This window comes from Chrysemys picta, chromosome 15 (assembly GCF_011386835.1).
Source record: "Chrysemys picta bellii isolate R12L10 chromosome 15, ASM1138683v2, whole genome shotgun sequence".
Lineage (NCBI taxonomy): Eukaryota > Metazoa > Chordata > Testudines > Emydidae > Chrysemys > Chrysemys picta.
The window spans coordinates 13533802-13556785 of record NC_088805.1 but is presented as its reverse complement, the minus strand read 5'-3'; the positions used below and the strand labels follow the sequence as shown (position 1 = coordinate 13556785).

General features: G+C 44.7%; 1 protein-coding gene across 18 annotated transcripts in view; it reads left to right on the top strand.

Annotated features, from left to right (window-relative positions):
- The first annotated feature begins 72 nt into the window (after positions 1–72).
- Positions 73–22984, top strand: part of MED15 (mediator complex subunit 15) — a 44400-nt gene continuing 21488 nt past the window's right edge. For 2 of the 18 annotated variants that reach the window (XM_065567939.1, XM_065567938.1), the window contains exons 1-9: positions 87–278; positions 6646–6814; positions 11018–11105; positions 12627–12678; positions 13639–13668; positions 14974–15186; positions 16335–16612; positions 18213–18557; positions 19801–19893. In XM_065567939.1, the coding sequence (XP_065424011.1) occupies positions 11028–11105; positions 12627–12678; positions 13639–13668; positions 14974–15186; positions 16335–16612; positions 18213–18557; positions 19801–19893 (1089 nt within the window). In that variant the 5' untranslated portion in view covers positions 87–278; positions 6646–6814; positions 11018–11027. Of the gene's footprint in view, positions 279–6645; positions 6923–10951; positions 11106–12626; positions 12679–13638; positions 13669–14973; positions 15187–16334; positions 16613–18212; positions 18558–19800; positions 19894–22984 lie in introns of all 18 variants that reach the window. The other 16 variants (XM_065567944.1, XM_065567937.1, XM_065567940.1 and 13 more) reach the window with 11 other exon arrangements.

Sequence of the window (22984 nt, the reverse complement as noted above, 5' to 3'; positions counted from 1 at the left end):
TACGTTTCCCAACATGCATCGGGGGAAGAACGGTTAGCGAGAACGAGGCCAAAGGAGACTTCATTTTCCAGCGCAGTAGCGCGCCCACTGCGCCGGAAGTTGATGTAACTTCCGGGTTAGCCTGTGGCGGATCGTCGTCAGCGGCGGAGGGAAGCGCGGCGGCGGCGGCGGCTGGGGCTCGCGGCGGCGGCGGCGGTAGCAGCAGCGGGGATGGACGTGTCTGGGCAGGAGACCGATTGGCGCAGCGCGAACTTCCGGCAGAAGCTGGTCAGCCAGATGTGAGTACGGGGCCCCGTGGGGACGCGGGGGCGGAAGCGGAGCAGCCTAGGCCGCAAACGCGCCCTACTTCGGCTGCCCGGGCCGGGAGACTGGCTGGGCAGCCGGGACACTCCTCGCCCTGCAGCCGGAGGCGGGGGCCCTCCCCGCAGTCGCCTGTCTCTGGAGCTGGCAGGCCGCCCCGATGTGCCTCTCCTCTGCCGTGTTGCGCCGCCCCCGTCCTGGTCGGCAGCCGCTTCCCGTGGGGGTGGCCCCAGGGGCTGCCTGCCTCCTTGCTGCCCGCTGGCAGCCTCTGGCGTGGCGCGCCCGCGCTGCCCCACCACACTCTCCCCGCCAACCCGACTGTGTGTCTCTGGGGCTGGCTTCCCTGTCCCCGGCTCAGTTATCCGGAGCCAGCCGACCACGCCGCTGCTCCTGCCCCCTTCCAGCGGCCTGTCGGGGGGGCGCTAATTCCCCCCCCTTCCTTTCCCCACTATGAATGTACTCTGGGAGAGGCTGGCCACGCTGCTTTCTCCCCTGAGCTCTCTTACAGCCTCTTCTGTGGGATCTGCTGACCACCCCCTGCGGCTTCCTGACCAACTTGGTAGCCTCTGCGGTTTCAGAACAATGTTAAATAAACCGTTGGTTGTGTGGGCCCTACGCTCTGCTCTGCTGCTTATGGGTAGCAAATAATTCCAAACAGGCTTAACATTTCTATCATGATGTTTAGATGTTTCACAATGTAACCACCTGGCCTCATTCCTGTAACCCTTGTTCCCTATCCTATTTTATTTGTTTTGGTCTTCATGGAGGTTCATGTCTGAATTTAGGTTATAAACTCTTCAGGGTAGAGAGCAGCTTTGCTTGTGCCTCGCATGCTTTTTGGGTGCTCAGAGCTAATATGTTACACTTTTAGTTTGTTCTGTGAAGTCACCTATCTTACACAAATACAATCCGCAGAGGCAAGGAAACTTGGAGCTAATGCAATTAAACTCTTTTTTTTTTTTCCTGTCTGTGCATGTCAATCTATAGCAGTCTTCTGTCAGTGGTATTTAAAATATGGATGCTGATGAATTCCTTCAAGAGAAGCTTAAAATAACAGATTAAGTAAATGTATCAGTCTTAGCAAACAAAATCTTAATTTAAAAATAAAATAGTTGTATAACAAGGAATGCCACTTAAACATTTACAATTCTGGAAATTGGAAAGTAGATAGTATTAAAATACCCTCTCAGTTCATGGGCTGTTTTGCGTTATTTTAAGCACTGACAATTTTCCTCAGGTCCAAAATCTTTTTTGTTCTACAAGTGACAGTGCCTCCACTGAACTACATAACACATCTCAGACATAAGTAGCCCTACATATTATCTTAATTAAAAAAAAAAATGCTGTTGCCGGTATTGGTGATTCATTATTATAGTGCTTTCATAGAGATTGGGTTCATGTGTCACATCTGAAATTACAGTTTGGCAGTTTCATCTTGTTGCAGTTAGAATAAAATAAGACTTGCCACAACCAGAGGTTATAATAGCTCGGTGTGATATATAGTATCAGGGTTGGGAGCTGTTGCCTAGGAATGTTTTTGAGGTCTGATCACGCATTGGTTCCTCTTCCTATGCTTCCGTTTTCACCTTCACTGAGTCATAAGTAACTGACATGTAAAGGAAATAATTAAAATAATTACTATGTAGATTTCCTTTGGAAAATGTTCTGTAACCATAGAAAGTGTTTAACAAGATCTTGCAAAATAGTCCTGAAAACTCACTAGTCCATGCACAGATCTTCTCGTTCACCTTTACAAGATTATGAAAATTACTGTTACTTGCTATTAGCAAATATTCACACTTTTAATTTATTTTAAATTATTCTTAAACTTGTATGAAAATATTCAAGTGACCCATTTTTAGAGAGAGTCTCTTGGATATGGTATATCTGCATAGGTGGTAAATGATGCAGCTTCTGTTACTGCGATTTCAAACATGGATTCCCTCTATCAGTCTTATTTTAGGCATTTGCTGGAGATAGCCATGAGAGGGTGGTATGGGCGCAAGCAAAACAGCCATGCTAGTCTTGTTTCAATTATAAATAGCCTTGGATACCAGTGGCCACTAGGTTTTGTTGACTTTCTTTGTAAAGCTTTTGGGAATGGATGTGAAGATGCTTCAGTACGTTTGCTCTTTTGATAACTCCAAAGGGTAGTAGTAAGAGGAGCTTATTCTTCCCTGCAGGGCGTTGTCTTGTGCAGGGTTCCATCTTATTTATGTGCATGTTTCAACTGGTAGGGGCAGTAGGGTTGTCAATGGTGGATGACTCTTAGACCTTATGATTCTTTTTGATTAAACGTGGATACTACAGTTCCTGTGAAGTCCAACTGTTTGAGAGAACTGAGGAAGTATATGGTAGAGAATGGCTTAGGCTCATCCTGGATATGATGGAAGCTATGCTCCTAGATACAGGAAAATGTTAGAGGAGTGAGTGGGGGCTGAGAATGTCTTCTGTTTGAGGTGTATGTCCCACACTTCTCAGTGTGATTCAGTCTTTGGGTTACTCTTTATCCATTGCTGTTCCTGGCCGTCAGCCGAGAATACCATGATGTGTCATTTTCCATCTAAGGCTGCTCAGGAGGCTGAGACAGTTTCTCTAGTGCGTGTCTTGGTACTTGGATCCATGCCCTTGTAACAAGATTATTGCAATGTGCTGTATTTGGGACAACCCTTGAAACCTTCAAAGCTTCATGTAGGGCAGAATTGAATGAGATGAATGTGAACAGAATATATAAGGGCTCTGCACAGGTGCCCTGTTTCGTTTAATTATACCCACTATTTCTACACTATAAATACCTAGATAGAAAGATGCCTGGTACTCATGGATTGCCTCTTGCTCTATATCTTTTCATAGGAGTTCTAATTCGCAGGGTCCATTCTCACTGTAAATTCCTGTCAGACTTCCTATGGCCAGCAACAGGGTGTTTCCAGTAGAGAACTCACATCACTAAACCCTGCACCCTTCAACAGTTTGCTCCAGTCTCAGGGCACTTTACAAAACTTATTTGCTTGCACTTTGTATTGGCCATTATTAATAATAGGAGCAGGTGATGCTATTGCTAGTAAAGAGTTGTTGAAAATATATCTGTTTTATTGATTTAAGGTGCTTATGTTTAGTATTCTTCATTACTAACATTTAAAAAAAGTGCAGAAATACAAAAATGTAGAGATGACTTTCTTAAATTGTGTACAGAGGGAAGGAAAAGTACTGATCCTTAAACTGTCAATTGCAAAAACAAACTTATCAATGGGAGCCAGGTAATTGGAAAAAGGTAAAATTGTCAGTAAAAAGCAGTAATCTTTGCCTGTTAATTCACTAGGGCTTTAACAGTGAAACTTACAAGGTGCTCATACCGAAAGGTGTCTTTGGGTATATTAAATGTTCTAGTACATCTAAAATCTCTGTTAAAAAACATTAAGGTTGCAAAGTCAAACACACCAAAGTTAAGAAATGCCAGAATTAAGGGTGACTGTACAACTGGCAGCTAGATTCCACTCTCGGCATATTAAGTGTACCCTAATCCAGGCATATGCTCCAACAAACGATACAGATGAAGAGGACAAAGAGAGATTCTATGCAGAATTGAACAATGTAATGAAAGAAATACCAAACCACTATTTTGTCCTGGTTATGGGAGATTTTAATGCCCATATCAGAAATGAAAGACGAGGTTGGGAAACAATCATCGGCCCACATACAGCTGGAACAATGACAGACAATGGCACGAGACTTTTTGAATTTTGTGCCCAAAACAATCTTAGTATCTGCAATTCTTTCTTCCAACATAAAAACATCACAAAAAGAGGTTTTCACCAGATGGCCTTACACAAAATGAGATCGACTATATCTGTGTTAGTAAGAGGTGGAAAACATTAGTGTTAGACACAAGAGTATTCAGAGGAGCAGATATAGGGAGCGATCATTACTTGCTGAAAGCAGACATCAAATTGAACTTTAAAGCACTCAAAAAGAAAGAAGACAGACAGATTAGTCAATACACAGAAACTACAAGGTTGCAGGATACGAAAAGAGTACCAGATAGAGGTCAAGTACAGGTTTGAGGCCTTAAAGATCTTGAGGAAAACAAAGTGGAAAGATCCCAGTATTTTTCCAAAACAGCTACGCTAGAAGCAGCTGAAAAGATAATTGGTAGAAAGAGAGGAAGCAGTAAAGAACAGTGGAAGAAGAAACATGGAAAATTATAGACGAAAGAATGAAACAAAAGGCTCTAATTCCAACAAAATTAATCAACATTATGAAGGTATTCTACGCCAACTCAAAATGCTGCATTAAATGGAAAATGAATTGAGTACGCCATTCAGCATCAAGACATGTGTAAGGCGGGGTGCGTCCTGTCTCCTTTTTTGTTTATGCTAGTCATCAACTATGGATTAAAACAATGTGACAGTGATGCATGTGGCCTAACATGGAACAATTCAAGACTATTTGGTCTAGACTTTGCTGATGACATCGCTCTTATTAATGAAGGTGCCAACGGACTACAAAAATGCAAAAACCAAGTAAAAGAAGTAATGGAGAAGATAGATTTAGGATACAGTGCAAAGAAATGTAAAGTTATGTTAATGGGGCCTACAGGGACAGAAATAAAAATTGAAGAGAAACTGGAGAAGGTGGACAATTTTATGTATCTTGGAAGTGCCATCAGCCAAGATGGTACTAGTTCTGAAGAATTAAGAAGAATCGGGAAGGCAAATGCTGCATTTGGAAGACTCAAAAACATCTCCCTCAAGACACAACTGAATGTGTAGAAAGCAATTGTTATCGCCATCACAACATATAGCAGTGAAACATGGCAACTTACCAAGAAAGATACGCAAAAGCTGGATGCATTTCATCACAAATGTCTGAGAAGAAGATTGGGAATAATAGAGATAGGAAGATGAATGAAGAAGTCAGAAAAAATTACTGGACAAGGCACCCTCTCACAAATCTACAAAAGAAGACATCAGTGGCTGGGACATGTGCTGAGAATGGAAAAAGAACACTTACCAAATATCGCCCTTGAACGAAAGCCGGAAAATGCAAGAAGAAAGAGAGTAAGACCGTGAATAACATGGAAATGAACAATTCTGAACGACATCAAGCATCTCAGTGTGAAATGGAAAGACTTGGAGAGAAGGGCAGTTGACAGGCCAATTGTCGGTAGTCCAATGTGCAGCAAAACATGGAATGGACCAAGGCCTAAGTAAGGTACCACCTTAATCTCACCCCTTTGTGCATTATGATAGTCTTTGCCCCCTGTGTCGTTCAGTGAACTGGTTAGATGATGGTCACTGAACAGGTAGCTATTCAATATTTCTTTTATCCTCATCATTCAGTGTGTGGCCCATGCATGATTTATGCATGCTATCCAAACCCAGCTCTGAATACAGAATTAGTACTGGTTTCAGAGTAACAGCCGTGTTAGTCTGTATCCGCAAAAAGAACAGGAGTACTTGTGGCACCTTAGAGACAAATTTATTTGAGCATAAGCTTTCGTAGGCTACAGCCCACTTCATCGGATGCATGTAGTGCTGTCATTGTAGTATCTTAAATTCACTAGTGTTTGTAAAGAGCTATCTTTACAACACCCACTTGAGGTGACTTCATATCTTCCATTTTAAAATGTCAGCTAATTTTTGGTGTCAACTATGAGAGCCAAGAGCCTGATTTTTCAAAGTAGTACTTTGAGAGCTCGGCTCTGAATATATATTGACCTCAGTTGCAGTTGTGAGTCCTCAGTACTTCTGCAAATCAGATCCCTGGTGTCTCAAGATGAGTACCTAAAAAATGAACACAGTGGCCACTTGTGAAAATCTTGGTTTGTGGCTTGCTCAGTATCATGTATGAACTCTCTGGTAGAGGCAGGGATCAAATCTAATTCTCCAGGGTAGCATTCAGCTGCCTTCCACATGAGATCATCCTTTCTCTAATCCAGTGTCTCATTCACTACACATCTTCCACTTTCTCAGCAAATGAGGCAAGGGTCCTACAAACAAACAACTCATTCTCTACTCAACCTTGATTTAAACCCTGGGTACTGTCCCTCCTGTGCACTGAAGGGAAGCAGGTGTCCTATGGAAAAAATGGTGATTGTGAGAGATGGCAATTTCCTTGACAAATAGTATTAAATTAAGTTAAATCTTACTGAATCAAGTTTAAGTATCTTAAGAGTTCATTGTATTAAAAATGCAATTGTTTATGTATTATTGTGGGCTTGTATGTAATGTCTCTGGAGGAAGACATGACTAAGGAAAACCAGGGAAAGTGTTCGCAGCTTCACAGGACTATTTAACACAATGTGCCAGACAAGAATGAACTTTTAAAGTTAAGTGGGTTTTCCAGTTAATCTCTAGGGAGAGGATATGCAAATGTACCCCGTCCAGTTATGTAAGAATGCAGCCGTTTGAAGCTTTGCCCTGAGGAGGGGACCTTTGTCTGCTGATCATCTGTTATGCGAGGACAAGATCAGAGGCCCAAACTGTATAAAGGAGTGACTCACAGATTCATGGAGGTATTTGTTCTGAGCTAACAGCTGTTGTGAACTTGTAACCACAGGAAAACACAGCTTGGTGGGGTTTGACTCCTGCCAGAACCCTTGTTGGAATTGGGGTGATCTCTGGTAAGCTTATTAGCATGCATGTAGGCCCTTTTAATGTTTTAATATTTCCTCTGTAATGCTTAAGAATAAATGTGCTTATTTAGGAAAAGCTGTGTTGGACCTTAAATTGTGAGCAGTTAATGCAATTATGCCTCTGAGGAGAAAAACAAAGCAGGCCTGCTTGGGCAGACTGACTTACTGGGGAACTGTGTAGCTTGGAAATATCCGGGTCAGAAGGAAGTGAGGTACGTGTCTCTGTCCAAGTGAGGTGATGGCTGGGGAGCCAGAAGCCTAAGAGTGGGTGCTATTGGTGGATTACAGAGGGAATACAGGTGCAGGTGGCAGTGATCATGTAACTAGACTGTGTCATAATGTATGTATACACATGAGGGCTGAATTAGAATGATATGGGTGTGAGAATCAAAGATTAATTAGAGGGAGCTGGTCAGGCTTCTAGTTTTTGTGTGTGTTTAATTTACATTATTTCAATATAGTAAATTTAAGCCTTAATATAGGTTGTCGTCATTTCAAATTTAATTCTAAAATGAAATTTAAAAATTGATTTAAAAAAAAAACAGGTTTATGCACTTTGATCACAGCATGGTTCTCCCTCTCCACAGAGAGGAAAGTACCAGCTTGGGGGACACAGGTTAAGCAGCTGGGTGAGCGGATGCAGGAACAGTGCAGGGATCATAGTAGTGAGGATGTTTCTGAAAGCGAGGGATAGAGTTGAGGCAGTGCAAGAGAGGAAGGATGGTCCACTGGCTAGCATCTGAACCTTGGGAGACCTGGGTTTAATTCCCCGCTCCATGACGGACTTCCTATGTGACCCAGGGCAAGTTACTTTGTCGCTCTGTCTCAGTTCCCCATCTGCAAAAATGGGTGATTATATAGCACCTTCCTGTCTCTCAGGGGTGTTATGAGGATAAATACATTAAAGATCATGAGGTGCACTGATACTAGAGTGATAGGGGCTGTAGACGTATCATTGATGGATGTGGAAGTTTTGGGAGGAGAGACTGAAGTTCCCCAACAACGCCCACTGAATAGCTCCACTCCTCCCTGCACAGTTCCAACACATCTGTCATTGCTGCAGCCTGCATATTCTCCCTTCCACTGTTCAGACTTCTGTATCACTACTCCAACACCACCAACATGTCCCCTGTCATGCCATTGCGTCAGTGCCCCCATGCATTCCTTTGAGCCCCCCCGTACCAGTTCCATTCTCCTCTTTGTGATTCCATGCCCCCAGTAAGCTTGGACAGACCAGGAGGAGGTGGAAATGTGGGGGGGGGGGGGCTGTGAGAAGTGTCCTGTACCAATTGGAGGGAAGAAAAGACAGGAGAGTAGAGATGCTGGGGCATGGTCTACATATAGGTCAACAGCTACAGAGCTCAGGGGTGTGACAAATCCACGCAGAGTCCTGTAGCTATTCTTACCTAACTCCCAGTGTAGATGCAGCTAGGTTGACAAAAGAATGCTTCCATCAACCTAGCTTTTTCATAAGTCCATGATCTGGTTCTCAAACTCTGGGTCAAGACCCCAAAGTGAGTCGGGACCCCATTTTAATGCAGTCGCCAGGGTCAGCATTAGAGTCGCTAGGGTCTGGGACTGAAGATGAAGCCTGAGCCCCACTGCTTGGGGCTGAAGCCAAAGCCCAAGGGCTTAAGCCCAGGGTGGAGGGGATTGGGCTCTGGCCACCGCCACCCAGGGTCATGTAGTAATTTTTCTTGGCAGAAGAGGATCGTAGTGCAATGAAGTTTGATGCCTGCTGTCATACGGCAATAGAAAAACCTCTTTGGTCACTGTAGACTGTATCTATGCTACAGGGCCATGTTTGCATAGCTACAGTCTCTGGAATATAGAAACGGCCAAGATCTGGGCTTAGATTGTGGAGAAGGGGCTCTATGTGCAACATAGGAGGTTCAAAATGGTGTAAACTAGCCCATTCATCTCAATCCTATGTTCTTGTTCAGCTGAGAACACCCCAAGGAGATGAATACAATGTGAAACAATAGTTCTGCGACATGTGGACTTCTCCATTCCTGTCAGTGGGTGCTTACCTCCTCCTCCTTAGTGACAGTGCTTGTGCTGGTGGCATGCCTGTTTTGAGCTCCCAACCCAGAGGCCCCCCAGATACTGGCTCACAAAGGAGTGGGAAAGGGGCGGGGCATGGCCCCCATATCCTGCCTCATGGGAGATAGAGGCTCAGGCCCCCAGAGGAGCAGCCCCCCAACCCAGCTCACATGGGGAATAAGGAGAGGGGCTCAGACACTCCTCACACCAGATCCTGTTTCACATGATGGTGGGGGGCAGGGACAGTGGTGTGGTGCTTCCCAGATTCCAGCACGCACAAAGGAGAGAAGAATGCAGGGTTGATGGGGGAGCCCCCACTCCCTCTGCCACTCATCCCCAGGTCCTCCCTCCCATAGTCCATCCCTTCTCACCCCCCCATCCCCTCCCACCCTAGAACGCCTTTCCCTTTCTACAGCCCCCTAATCCCTCCATCCCCCTTCCTGCACTTTCCCAACCTCCACACCTTCCGTACCACTCTCACACATTCACATTTCCCCTTACTGTTTCAACCAGCCATGTTCCTTATCACTGTATGAAAAAAAATTAGAATCTAAAAATGTTATAAGGCGCTCATGTTAGGGTGTTGTGTATGAGGAACACCCTGACTTTAAGCAAACTGAGGTCCATTGTTCAGGAAACATGATTGCATTATCCTAACCCTTTGATCTTTCTTTGAGTGAATCAAAGCTAATAGATTAATCATTGCTAGTGCTGTGCTATGGTAAATTGAGGCCTTATCTTACTGAAGAGGCATGGAGAGGTTCAGGCCTCAGCATGTTTGGCATTGTGCTCAGATCTAGCCACTTCCACTTGCTGAAAAGATCCCATCCTAAACACCAGAGGTGCAGAACAACCCTTACATATTTAGTAATGGAATAAATGAGAATTCCATACCAAACTGTTGATAGGATCCTCTGAGAAATAGGAGCTGTTTAAAATTATGGAGGAACCTGGCAAGAAACAGATGCTTGCCAGCCTGAGAGAAGTTGGAGAGAAACAAAGTCAGGCCTGGTTTACTCTACAGAGTTAGGCTGACATAAGGCAGCTTACCTTGACCTAACTGCGTAAGCATCTACACTAAAATGTTGCCCGCACCAATCTGTCGCCCACTAAATAGACGTAATAACTCCACTTCCATGAGAGGCGTAGCGCTTAAGATGCATCGTTCGTGTAAACATTGTATTACTTACATCGATTGTTGGCTATTAGCCCCCCGCTCTGGTGCTCACTGCCAGAGCATGAATCCTAGAATATCAGGGTTGGAAGGGACCTCAAGAGGTCATCTAGTCCAACCCCCTGCTCAAAACAGGAGCATGCCACCCCTATCTCTGTGATTATGAATCCAGAGTAAGTGAGGCTTGCACCACTTACCTTTTTTACAAAAAAGCTTAACCACACAACCCATCAATAATATACTGAATTTATAAAGCTTCAAGTATATACTATAATTATATTCTGGTAGTGTTCAAAGTGCGTGCTAAGGATTGGTCCCTATTGACTGGGTGTTGTCTAAACTTCATGTGAAGACATGGTCCCTGCTTCAAAGGGTTAATAATCAAAGGAGGCAGGTGATGTTGGAAAGGTGGAGAGAGGGGAACAATCAATGTCCCAAGTTAGTATCTTTTAAATGGCACTGGGCTAAAAGTAGCATGGAGGCCCCATGGCAACCCCCATAGCATGGAAGGTGTTTATTTTGGCCTTCTGACAGGAGAAGATGGTTCAGATGAGTTGCTGAATCTCATACCATCTCTACCTGATGGGAGGTATTTCCTAGTTTCTTCCTTTCTAGCAAGGAGGTAAATGACTAATTAGAGGAGACTCCTTCTATTGATGTGCTGGCTACCTGGCTATCTGCTATTGATGTTAATCAGATTGTGCATGTAAATCAATGGAATTAGTTTCCTTTATGTTTAATGTATGGATGGATTTGTCAGTGATTCATTGGTGAAAAGTTGCCATCCATGTGTTCCCTAGGTAGGGAAGGAGGTTTCTGCTGCCCTCAGTTAATGTCCTTCGTGAGTTCAGTCTCTTGTTTTGCAGTGAGGAGGCCATGAGGAAGGCTGGTGTAGCCCACAATAAATCCAGCAAAGATATGGAGAATCATGTTTTTATGAAGGCCAAAACTCGGGTAAGGCACTTCCATGTATTTCCAATTCTGTGTGTTGGGAGTAGATAAACCAGGTTCTCAAATGCATCTAGTTTTCTAGCAACATCTGGACAGGACACCTGCATAAACTATGTTAAATTTATACAGGAGCATTTAATGCTGAGTGGGGAACCAAAGTGCTTTGCACACTCCACAAAAAACAGTGTGAAGTGAAATGTTTGGCAAAGACAATATGGTAAATTCCTATTATCGCAAAAGATACAACAATGTCTCCAGTGACCATGCAGAACACAGGAGTGTGGTTTATAAGGTCTCATTGACCCACGTGCCGTTAGCTGCATGGAACTCACTTTATCTACAGCTTAGCATGACTTGTGCTTAATTACATGGCTCAGGACTGTGCATTTTCCACACCCCAAGCAGTGTAGCTGGATTGACTTAAGCCAGATCTACACTCAAAAGTTAAGTAAAGTTAAGTAAAGATTGGTCTATGCTGAAAACTTATATTTGCATAGCTACAGCTCTCGGATGTGAAAGCACTGAGAGACATAGCTATGCCAACCTATCCCCTGGTTTAGACAGCATTACCATTTCTCCAGGAGGTGAATTAATTACAGCAATGGGCATGGGGAGTGTGTCTAATAGGCAGGGGAAGGCTGTGCCTACCCAAACAGCTCCACGTTGCCCTGCACACGCTCCGTCCAGAGGCCCCCTCCTGCTGCTAGTTGGCCCCAGCCCAGGCAGGCTGCTCCTCTTCCGGGAAGGGAAGCCTGCTGGAACTAGGGCGCCTGGGATTTGCGGTAGCTGGGGGGGGCCCGGCACTGGGGCCACACCACCCACGGCTGGAGGGGACGGGGCTGCGCACCGCCTGCCAATGTGGGGCTGGTGGGGAGGGGGGATGAGCCGCTTGGGAATGGAAGGGCTGCCCGCCTGGTGCTCAATTGGCTGGGGGAAGGGGGTCATGCGCAGCCCACCCACCTGGTGCTTTGGGGGGTGGGGGGACTGGCAGCTCCAGGGGGGGGAATCTGGGCTGGGGGGAGGGGCCTCAGGCAGAAGGGGTGGGCCAGGCCGGGGGCTAGCCTCCCCTAGCCGGTGGTCCACCCACTGCCCATGGCAATGGAAGAACCCCTCTCGTTGCTGTATTCAGTGTCTACACTTAAAATGCAACAGTGGCATAGCTGCAGATGTGCCACTGTAGCACTTCAAGTGTAGACATAGCTTTGTCGGTATATAAACATATATACAGTACCACTAGTATGCAGCTGTATTGGTAGTTGTCTACCTCTTCTACCCAGCATTTGCTGTTTCTCCTCCTATCCTGTCTTGCACAGTTAAACACAATGACCTTTTCATTAGAAACGTACCCACCCCTTTCAGTTCCTGAGCAGATCATAGACTGTTATGAAAAGTGTACCAGTCCTGAAGGAGGAGGGACCCTTCTGTTACACTGGGGGAGTGGCAATGTGAGGAAGGGAAACAGTGAGTCATGGAGTGCGTTGCTTCCCCATTCTGTGCTAAGCTGTTTCTTGTTTTCAACTTTAGGAGGAATATCTTTCTCTTGTGGCCAGACTTATTATCCATTTTCGAGACATTCGTAAGTAATCCTTATATTTATCTGTTAATTATAGGAGTGCTAGCTTTCTGGGTGGCTTGAATCTGCTAGTTCTGATTGGCATTCTCCAGAAGTTGCTTCAGTAGTCTCTGTTGCTGGATCTGTGCCCAGGTTCTGAATGTGTAATCTTCACAATGTCTGTCTAAAACTGAAGAATCCACTAGAAAGTTCTTGATATCTCCACTTTTCATTTCAACAAATGTTTTTTCTGAGGTCATCCTGCCTCTCCATTTCCACCACAACCTGAATGCTGTGAAGACAAAGTGGCTGAGCTTCATTTATTTGCTCTACAAATGAATTAAAAAGCATTCATCCATTTGATATTAGAGTAAATTTTATCCACAGCATGGAATCCTGAATTAGGATATCTGCCCTTCCTTTTAGTTTTATTCCTTCTGAAATAAGTTTCTGGAATGGAACAAACGGTCTCAAAGTGCTTATGAGTCTTCCTAGGTGTGGAACTGCTAGAAGAAGCCACCTGTCATACACTGCGCCAGGAAGCTGTGTAGAGGAACTGCCTCAGATGCTTGTCCCATTCTGTAGAAAATTTCACAAAGCAAGCATTAATCTTGACGCCTGAGAGTGAAATCTGATTTGCAGAACTCTTACATTGGCAGAAGCGTGTGGAATATAGGTGGCAATGATTGACATTACAGAGCATGTCTGCAGCAGTACTCCATGGCCAGCTGGGATGCTAAATTCCTGATGAGGAAGTAAACTAGGAGCTCTCTAGCTCTGTGACTTGCTACTAGGGTAGGGAATCTGGGTAAAATGTTTGAAGGCACATTGGCATGGGGGTAACTAATGGGAAGCAATTTTTTGCACTATTAATACATTGGTTGTTGGGAATAACCGTTTAAATTGCCATGTATTTACAGTCACCTGTTCAACATAATGCAGCAAAATTTATAACTTGTGTATGTATTCACTCTTATTTTCTAGACAATAAGAAATCTCAGGCCTCCGTCAGTGGTAAGAACATTTTTTTTAGTCTAAATGAAAAATGGTCAGTATTTTTGGTGGCATATGAAGTGGGAAGGGAGGGAATACTGCATACGTGCAGCAAAGGAGGGCAACTTAAATTCTTAATCATACGGTGGTGAAGAGGAAAGTTCTAGTGAGTCTTCTGGACTCTTCACATATGGATGTTGTGTGGAACACTCATTTGATTCCACCTCTGAACTGTCTGTTGGTGCTAAATGTTATTAAACCTATTCAACAAATGTCAGTGTTGTGAATTGGACTCTCCAGCAGGAAGTAGCTGAGTTCCTCCTTGCTTACCTTCTTGCAGTCCTCACTGGTGTATGAGCTTGATACCTGCTCTGCATTACAAGTCTATGGAGTAGTCCTGTCAGCAGGAACTGTGTCCTGGTGGACTCTGCATGTGACCGAAGGAATCTCCTCTATAACTATATTAATCCCCCTTTGAGAGTATATGGTGAGGCACCAATTATCTGTTGCCACCTCTTCCCAGCCTGGGTTAAAGATGTGCTGCACAGTAGATGTTAATGCCAGGACTCTGGAGTGCTCTAAAGTTATGTCCTCTTTGATGTATACCCTTAAGGAGGAAGGCACATATTACACACTTGGTGAACACCAGTATAACAATGTTCCTGAAACGCTTGTAATGCTCTCTCCTTCAGAAGTCTGTTTGCATTTCCTTTTCCCTAGCCGCAGACCCCAGATTATCACCCTCTCTCTGACTGAGGAGTGCTGAACATGAGTATTTGAGAAGTGTGTGGAGAAGCTTCAGTGTGCAGTGTAGAGGAAGTGTATTGCAAGGTCCTTCAGGCTGAACACCTGGTCTCCTAAGTACTCCCGTTCCTTAACCTGGGGCAGAAGGGGCCTAACTTGGATCCATCACGTCAGTGTGTTCTTATTTCCTGGAGTTACAGGCCATGATTCCCATGTGGTAATACAAAGCTCTGTCTTGCCTGTGTACCTGGATATCTGTTTAGAGTAGAGGTGACTAAAAATTTCCCTTTTGTTAATATATATTTAGTGTTTATTTGGTGCTTTGCATATTTAAAGCATTTCACAAACCCCTAAATAATCCTCAGACCCTGGTGTCCCCAGTTTACAGATGGAAAAATGGAGACCGATTTATGTAAAGCCTCTGAGTCAGTGGCAGAATTGTGAGTGTAGAGCTCAGGTTGGATTTTTAATCCTATGCTGAGTCCTCTAGGCCAAAACTTCCTTGTGGCTCCACAGCCTGGAGAACTATTTCAGCGGACAAGTCTTCATCTTGTTCTCTTAGTAATGATGTTGTATTCGCAGATCCTATGAATGCACTGCAGAATCTAACAGGCGGCCCCCCAGCAGGAGCAGCTGGAATGGGCATGGCTTCACGAGCTCAAGGAGCACCAATGGGTGGGATGAGTGGACTTGGGCCAATGGGCCAGCAGATGAGCCTTTCAGGGCAGCAACCTCCTGGAACCTCTGGGATGGCCCCCCATGGTATGTCTGGTGTCTCTGCAGCTACTCAACAGAGTAAGTATTCACTGTGCTCCCATCCACTGAAATTAAGTCAGTTTAGGGTTCCAGTGCAGAGCCCTTTTCTAGGCTGAAAGGAAGAGAAAGTTACACAATACTCCCTAGATCTGTTTTTATTGCTCCTGGCAGGAGGATTGGGGATTATGGTGCATCTCACTCCTTGTCATTGATATGGGAAAAACAGATTTGAATCAGGGGGAAAGGGAGGGTTTGCCTTCAGATACCTCCACCCCCACCATAAATGCCCTAGCTATACTTGCATGCAGTGTTATAGCTGTGTTGATTGCAGAATATTAGAGACAAGGTGGGTGAGGTGATACCTTTTATTGGACCAACTCTTCTTCAGCTCTTTGAAAGCTTGTCTCTCACCAACCGAAGCTGGTCCAATAAAAGGTATTGCCTCGCCCACCTTGTCTCTATCTATACTTAAAATTTGTGGCTTTCCACTTGCTACTTGGTTCTGGACTCATTTGCAACTGCATTTGAGACTGAGGTGGAGTATTCCGAGTAAGAGTCTGGCTCGGACTAGTAGACTCCTTCCTCTCAAAATACCTTAATTCTTGAACATCCTTAGTGTTTTGTTTCTACCTTCCTTGCTTTATATCACCTCATATTGTGGCCTCCGCTGTTCTGGCAGATAGCTAATGGATGAGGCTCCTTTCAGAGCCCATTCGAACAGCTCCTCCTTTGACCAATGTGTGAGACCTTTGAATGAGCCCACCCTCCTCCTCCTCCCTGCAGTTCTTAAGCTATTTAATTAGATTTCAGAGTCAGCCAAAGTGTTGAGGCTTAGATGTAATAGTGATGAGAAATGCCATGATAATACGAATAACAAATGTTTAAATATATATCTGGAAATGGGAGGCTATAGTGGGTCAATGCACGAGCTTTCATGCAATTGCTCCCATCACAAATGTGTGCTATAAAAGACACCAAGGTGTCTTAAAAAGAACGAGGAGTCCTTGTGGCACCTTAGAGACGAAGACATTTATTTGAGCATAAGCTTTCGTGGGCTAAAAGCCACTTCATCAGATGGATGCAGTGGAATTTTCTGGTAAAAAGAGTTCGGTTGAGACCACCAGGCTTGTCTGTTGGACAGCTGTCTACATGTCAGTCACGTTGTACAAACACCTCCTGATTTTCAGCCCAGCTCCAACTGCAACAGATGGCGCAGCAGCAGCAACAGCAGCAGCAACAATTTCAGCAGCAACAGGCAGCTTTGCAGCAGCAGCAGCAGCAACAGTTCCAGGCGCAGCAGTCGGCCATGCAACAGCAGTTCCAGGTCCAGCAGCAGCAGGCGGCAGCAGCGGCCGCTGCACAACAACAGCAGCAGCAGCAGCAGCTGCAAGCAGCCCAGCAGCAGCAGCAGCAGCACATGCTCAAACTGCAGATGCAGCAGCAGCAGCAGCAGAATCAGCAGCAGGTACTGAGCAGCGAAGTGGTCACACGGGCACGATTGGTCGTGTGCTATCAGCCACTGGTCAACTAGAACCGTTCCAGAGCTCTGGCTTGCATAGCAATATGAAGTGTCAGCTCTCCCCACGAAGGGCTTAACATGCTTCTGCTTCTTGGCAAGGCATCAGCTTGGATTGGTAGAGTTCATTGGCCGCAGTGTGCTCTATCCTAGAGAAGACTGATCTTTCCTAGCAAGAAAGACGCTCAATATTTGGCCCTTCTGGTTTGAGTCCAAGGGCTTGGCTGCACTTGCAAGTTAGAGCGCATTAAAGCAGCCCCGGGCGCCCTGTCTCCTGAGGTGTCCACACTGGCAAGGCACGTAGAGCGCCTGGACTCTGAAGCTGGAGCGCTCCTGGTAATCCATCTCCACGAGACGCATAAAGCTTGCTGCGCCCCGGCTGAAACGCCCGGGCATCAGTGTGGGCAAGGTGTTGCATTACTGCGCTGTGTTTGGCCTCCGTAAATGTCCCATAATCCCCTGAAATCAAGTGGCCACTCTTCTCCTTTTGAAATTGGCTGCAGGCATGCGGCTATCCCCTTTCAAAGCTCCATTTCTGACAGCTGACATGCTTATCTGCTCCGGGACAAAGCAAACCATTAGTGTGGAATGCTGCTGTTGTGAGTGGGAGGGGGGGAGGAGGGTCTGCTGCTGTCTGAACTTACAGGACAGCATGCTGACACACTCAGCCCCCCAAAACACACCATCTCTCCCCCCACATACACACAACACACTCCCTGTCACACTCCAGGCCCCCACCCCCATTTGAAAAGCACGTTTGCAGCCACTTGCACACTGGGATAGCTACCACAATGCACTGCTCTTTGTGGTGTTGCAAGAGCTGCTAATGTGGCCACGCCAGTGCACTTGCAGCTGACAGTGTAAACACACGGAAGCGTTATCCCTGCTGCGGTCTCCGAAGGCTGGTTTAACTCCCAGCGCTCTACATCTGCAAGTATAGCCATGCCCTAAATGTCAGGATGATGTTGGTCTGCTTCGGAGAAGGTCAGGGATGTAGGAGAGAATTGGAGTTGACGCCCTACTCTCTTCCCTCCCTCCCCCTGAGTTTCCTCTAGAAATAGTAGCTGTTTTGTCTCAGTTGTGTGAATTACTCATTGTCACTTAAAAAAATTTTGCAATACAGAAATATGAGGCATGCCTAAAGATGATGCATGCAAGTAGAAGAGGCTGATGCTGTCCTGTTCTTGTGCAGGTGTAGGTAAATGGTGATGCTGACATTAGCTTGATAACAGTCTGGAGAAGTGTGTTGTGATCTTTTATGCCGGAGAAGCTAGAGGGCTGGGTACCTTCACCTTGAAAATGTCTGTTAGTGGTAGCAGATGACTTTGTGCCCATCTGGAGAGGGAAATTAGAATATAAACTGCATGAAGGTGAGTTGTTCAAAGCCTGAGGCTGGCTCAAAGGGTAGGACTTTTCATCTGGGCTAAATGCTTTAACTTAGTATGATGAGTTAGAATGCTGCCTGCAGGCCATTGGCTTTCATTCGAAAACTAAAGACACCATTGCATTGCTGGAAACTTGAACTTGATCCCGGCTTTTCCTGTTGTAGATGCAGCAACAGCAGCAGCAACTACAGCGAATTGCTCAAATGCAGTTACAGCAGCAGGCAGCTCAGGCTATGCAGGTGCAGCAGCAGCAGCAGCAACAACAACAACAACAAATCCCACCGCAACAGATACAGCAGCAGCCATCTCAGCAAGTCATGCAACAGCAGATGCAACAGCTGCAGCAACAACAACAGCAACAGCAGCAGGTTGCTCAGGCCCAACAGTCTCAGCTTCCACCACAGTCGCAGCCCCAGCCCATGGTCTCTCAGGCACAGGCAATCTCAGGACAGATCCCTAGTCAGGTCATGTCTGTACCTTTTACCCAGCAGCAGTTAAAAGCCATGCAGGTAAGTGTGTTAAAGACCCAAAACATATGGTTCTGTATTCCGTGAGCCTCTAGAGAAATAAAGTCCTCCTTGATAAATAAGCCTTGTTAGTGCTAATAGCAGAGATGTGAAATAGTGTAACATGTTCAGAGGCTAGCTGTTAACCTAGTGCATGCATAACAATGCTAACCACTAACTTGTGTTGCTTTATTGCTTGCCAGCACAGCATAGTTCTTTGCTAAAATCCCAAGGTTTGTTAGCTAGTCTATGAAATTGTTTGGTATGCTGGATAGAGAAGCTAGTTGAAATTCAGTTCCTTTGTTGCTATTGGTGGGACAAGGAGATGGGTGAGATCTTGTTTTATATAGTTATAACATTACATTTCTGGTGAATGCTAGAACATGAGCAAGCTTCATTGAATATCCTAGTACATGTGTGTACATGTCAGCCCTCTCACTACTGCAGCATGAGGCCCCATTGGCATTGCTTCTGCTTGGGGAAGGTGCAACAAAGAGAGCCCAATCTGCCCCTGCTGACTGTCGTGTTCTGGTTGAACTTGTCAAGGATGATTGTCACTCGATGCAACTTCTCTTAAAATCACAGTTCATCGGTTGAAGACAGAGAGATCCTCCATGAAGTACAAAAATCAAAATCACCTAGTATTGCTTCAGTCGGAGTCAGCGAATGCTATTAATGGTGCAGATTTTCTTACTGTTGAGTTACTGTTCAGTGCTATGGAAACCAAGCTAGGGAAGGCTGTGCGTTACTAAGCAGGAGAGCTAAGTTTTAATTGTGAGCTCTACTCTACTTCACTCTTGGCCTTATTGAAGGTGGGGGCTTGGCAGCTAATCTAGGAGTAGTTTATATGTGTCGCACTTATGCAGCAGTTCCAGAGCAATACGCCATTTTAACCAGCTGCCGCAGGCAGGCCTCTAATATTGTGTACTTGAGTGAAATTAGCAAAGCTAATTGTTTGCCATGGCAAAGTCCAAGTGGCAATTGAGCCTGCCTATAGGAATGCCAGTGTAGAGAAGACGCCACAAAGAAAAGTCAGTATCAGGTGTGTAGCAGTGGGGAGGCTTATTCTAAGCTAGCTGCTTGTGTTCATGCAGTGAGTCATACGCTGGCCCAGTGTGAATGCATAGCTGACAGTCTTGTTTGCGTGAAGGCGTTAGTAAGATGGTTGATCTAAATGCTGTGGAAAGGTGACATCCGCCATAACCAGTTCTTCCTGCTTACCCCCGTCTCTCTTTAAATATTCAAGGTAAGAGCTCAACTGGTGCAGCAGCAGCAGCAGGCAGCGGCAGCAGTCCAAGCGGCTCAGGCCCAGGCTGCTCAGATGGGAGCTTCAGGGCAGGTAAGGGCCCATGGAGCCAGTGTCACTAGTGCAGGCCTGTAGCAAGTGCATGCTAAAATTGAGCATGGAGATGGATTTTTGGTAGCTTTCTCAGGAGGGGTCTGACATCAGTTGTCCTTACGAAGGCGGTATGGGTGATTATGCACTGTTTCCCTTTTGCTGTGAGTCAGAGGCAGGATTTCATTGACACCCTTTTTGTGCATGCCTGTCTCTAGTAGGTCAGATACTGCTGCCTGGAGTGACCCAGCAGCACACATTAAGACTATCTACTGTAGTCATGTGATGGGTCTAACTGTTCCTGGAGTGTTTCACTTCTATTTCCATAACACTTTCTTAGGAGACTGCCTTGTCACATGAACTTCTCTCTACTATGAACTGGTGACTGCTGGTCTATACTCAGATGTGATCTCCCTTCCATCTCCCAAACACAAAAGTAATAGTGGAGGTACTGACGTGTTCCCCCCACTTTTCTCTGTTCCATCATTTCCTCCCCCCCTCTCATTCTGAGTAAAATGGACGGTAGATATAAATAGCTCTCATTTTGAATGTGAACTCGCAAGATAAATGGTACGTGTAAGTGAGTCGCATATGAAGTGTTGGATGAAGGCTTGTTGTCCGGTGCACAATTCAATTTCTTTAACTGGCAGTACACTCTAGCGTCAATGGCTGTGCTCCTATGTGTGCCCAGCACCAAGGCTAAATGGGGAAGACTCCTTGGGCTTGAGTTGAACCCATCCTCCCTAAGGGTCTCATATAATGCTTAATGCTTTTCATTCGTAGTCTTTTACTAACACGGGTAAGTATAATTATGGACTTTTTCAGGTGGGGAAACTGAGGTACATAGGTGAAGTGTCTTGTCCAGGATCAGTCAATGGCACAGCTGGGAATAGAATCCAGTTCTCATGACTCCCTGTGCACTGTCTCATGCTGCCTCCAGTGCAAAAGTAATGGCGTAGACATCCTGCACCCCTTCAGTGTTTAAAGTTTGTGTACAGCGTGAATTGTAACATTTGATGGTTCTTCTCACCTGCATCCCTTAGGATCTGTACTAGGAATAGTGGCCTACGATAACCCAAAGCCACTTTTCTTATTGATGCTGAAGTTCTGCTAGGCCATTACATTCTGTTTCTATACTGGGCCTTTTATATTTCTTACATTATGTTCACACCAGATGAAAGATGAGCAATGGTAAGTGCAGTGGCAAGAACCCATTCATTACAGTTTAAACATGTGCTTTTTAAAACTATTCTTTTTGTTTTGTTTTGTGAATAATATCCAGGTGGGAGCTACAGGGAGTTAGGGTGGCTAGCAGGACAGCTGTCATGTCATTAATTTAGTGTTGCTGTCCAGCAAATGGGTTGTGTTTTTATATGGGGGCATCCTACTTCCTGCCCCGTTAAGTGAATTTCCCCATACAGGTTGCTTAATACCACAATGCATCTGGAAAGTTTCAGGTGATGGTGGTTGACAGCTGGTTTTGCATCACAGCTACATTGCCATATGGGATAAACTAAAGTATAACTCAGCGTCTGTCATAAATTAGGGCTGCTGAAAGCTTTCTAAACCCCACTGGCAGGTTTATTCACTAAACTCCATGTAGGTCCATACTGATACAAGGTAAATCAATTAAAATTCAATTAATTCTCTTCTGTCCAATAACTAAACATATTTCGTGTACTTTGTGTAATAATGTTTTATATAGTAAAATGTTTAGTTTTGAGATTATAGAAGGGTAGAATATGTCAATACAGTTCTGGACATCAGAGCATTGATTGGATTTTCTCGGGTTTATAAAGAACAGCTTTTGGAGAGTAAATGTTACCTCCTATTAATTTTATTCCATTAACACCACTTCCTTAAAATTTTCTGTAAAGCTTCCTTGAATTCTAGATTCTATTCTGAGGAAGTTTTATTATAAGCATACCCTATCATAACACTTGCCTCATTATATATTAGTTTTATGTCCTGTGGTTGTCAAATGGTCTGGGAGTCTGGATCAATGCTGCTATTATTATTTGTATTATCATAGCACCTAGGAGCACCAGTATGTTTGTGTCCTTTTCATTTAAGTCTCTGTTCAGCGTCTTTGGGTACAGCTAAAATCATTTCTAAATCCTAACATGGATGAAGTGTGGAAGCAAGAATTTGACTTTTCTCTGAAGTTGTCATAGTGATTTTGTTCACACACGAGCATTCTGCTGCTTATGTTCCAACCCTTTATGAGACTGTAACTGTGCTCATAGACTGAGCAGATGAATGAAGTAAGCAGTGTCCTAATGGCCAGAGCCTACATAAGATCACACTGGAAACCACACAAAGATGAATGATAACCTGAACTTAAGTTTAAAATTTAAGACACTCTGTTCTGCTTTGACTTCTTCCAGATGCTCAGAATGCAGATTTGCTTGTTGCTCTTTGAAAGCCAAGGAGCTGGCCTGGTAATCCCAACATGATGCAAACTTGGATAGTTGGGGAATTCTGAATCCTCAAACCAAGGAATCAGACTTCATCTGGAACAAATCTGGGTTTTTTTTTAAGACTCAAGTTCTTATATCCTGACTGACTGATACTATCAAATCATAGGATTTATATCTTAGACAGGGGAAGAATCCTTTCTTTATTCCCCTCTTCTCTTAGGAAGGATTCTCTCCCTTCTCACAAACTAATTTGTCCTGATTTTCCCAGTGAGGGTATCTCAAACGTAGTTTTGTTTTGCCTCCAGTATAAATTTTTCTCCAGAAGCCCCAGAGCAGTGTCACTGGAGCAGCAATGTCTTCCATTTTTACACAATAAGTCTTGTAAATGTGGTGCTGATGTCCTGTAGTTGCTTGCACAAAGCAACAGTAGTCTCTTGAACTCCTTTCCCTCCCTCACATACCAAATGGGCAGGGGACCCTACTCACTGGAAATATTATAATGAACTTTTTGAACACCTGGAAAGGTGTCAGAAGGTGAATTCCTTATTCGAAGATCATGGAATTGGTATAATTCTAACAGTACATTCCCTTCTTCTCCAGCAGCACATGCTTTAAAAAAACAAACTAAACCAAAGCAAACCACCAACCAGCTGTAAGCCTTTGAATCGGAGTTT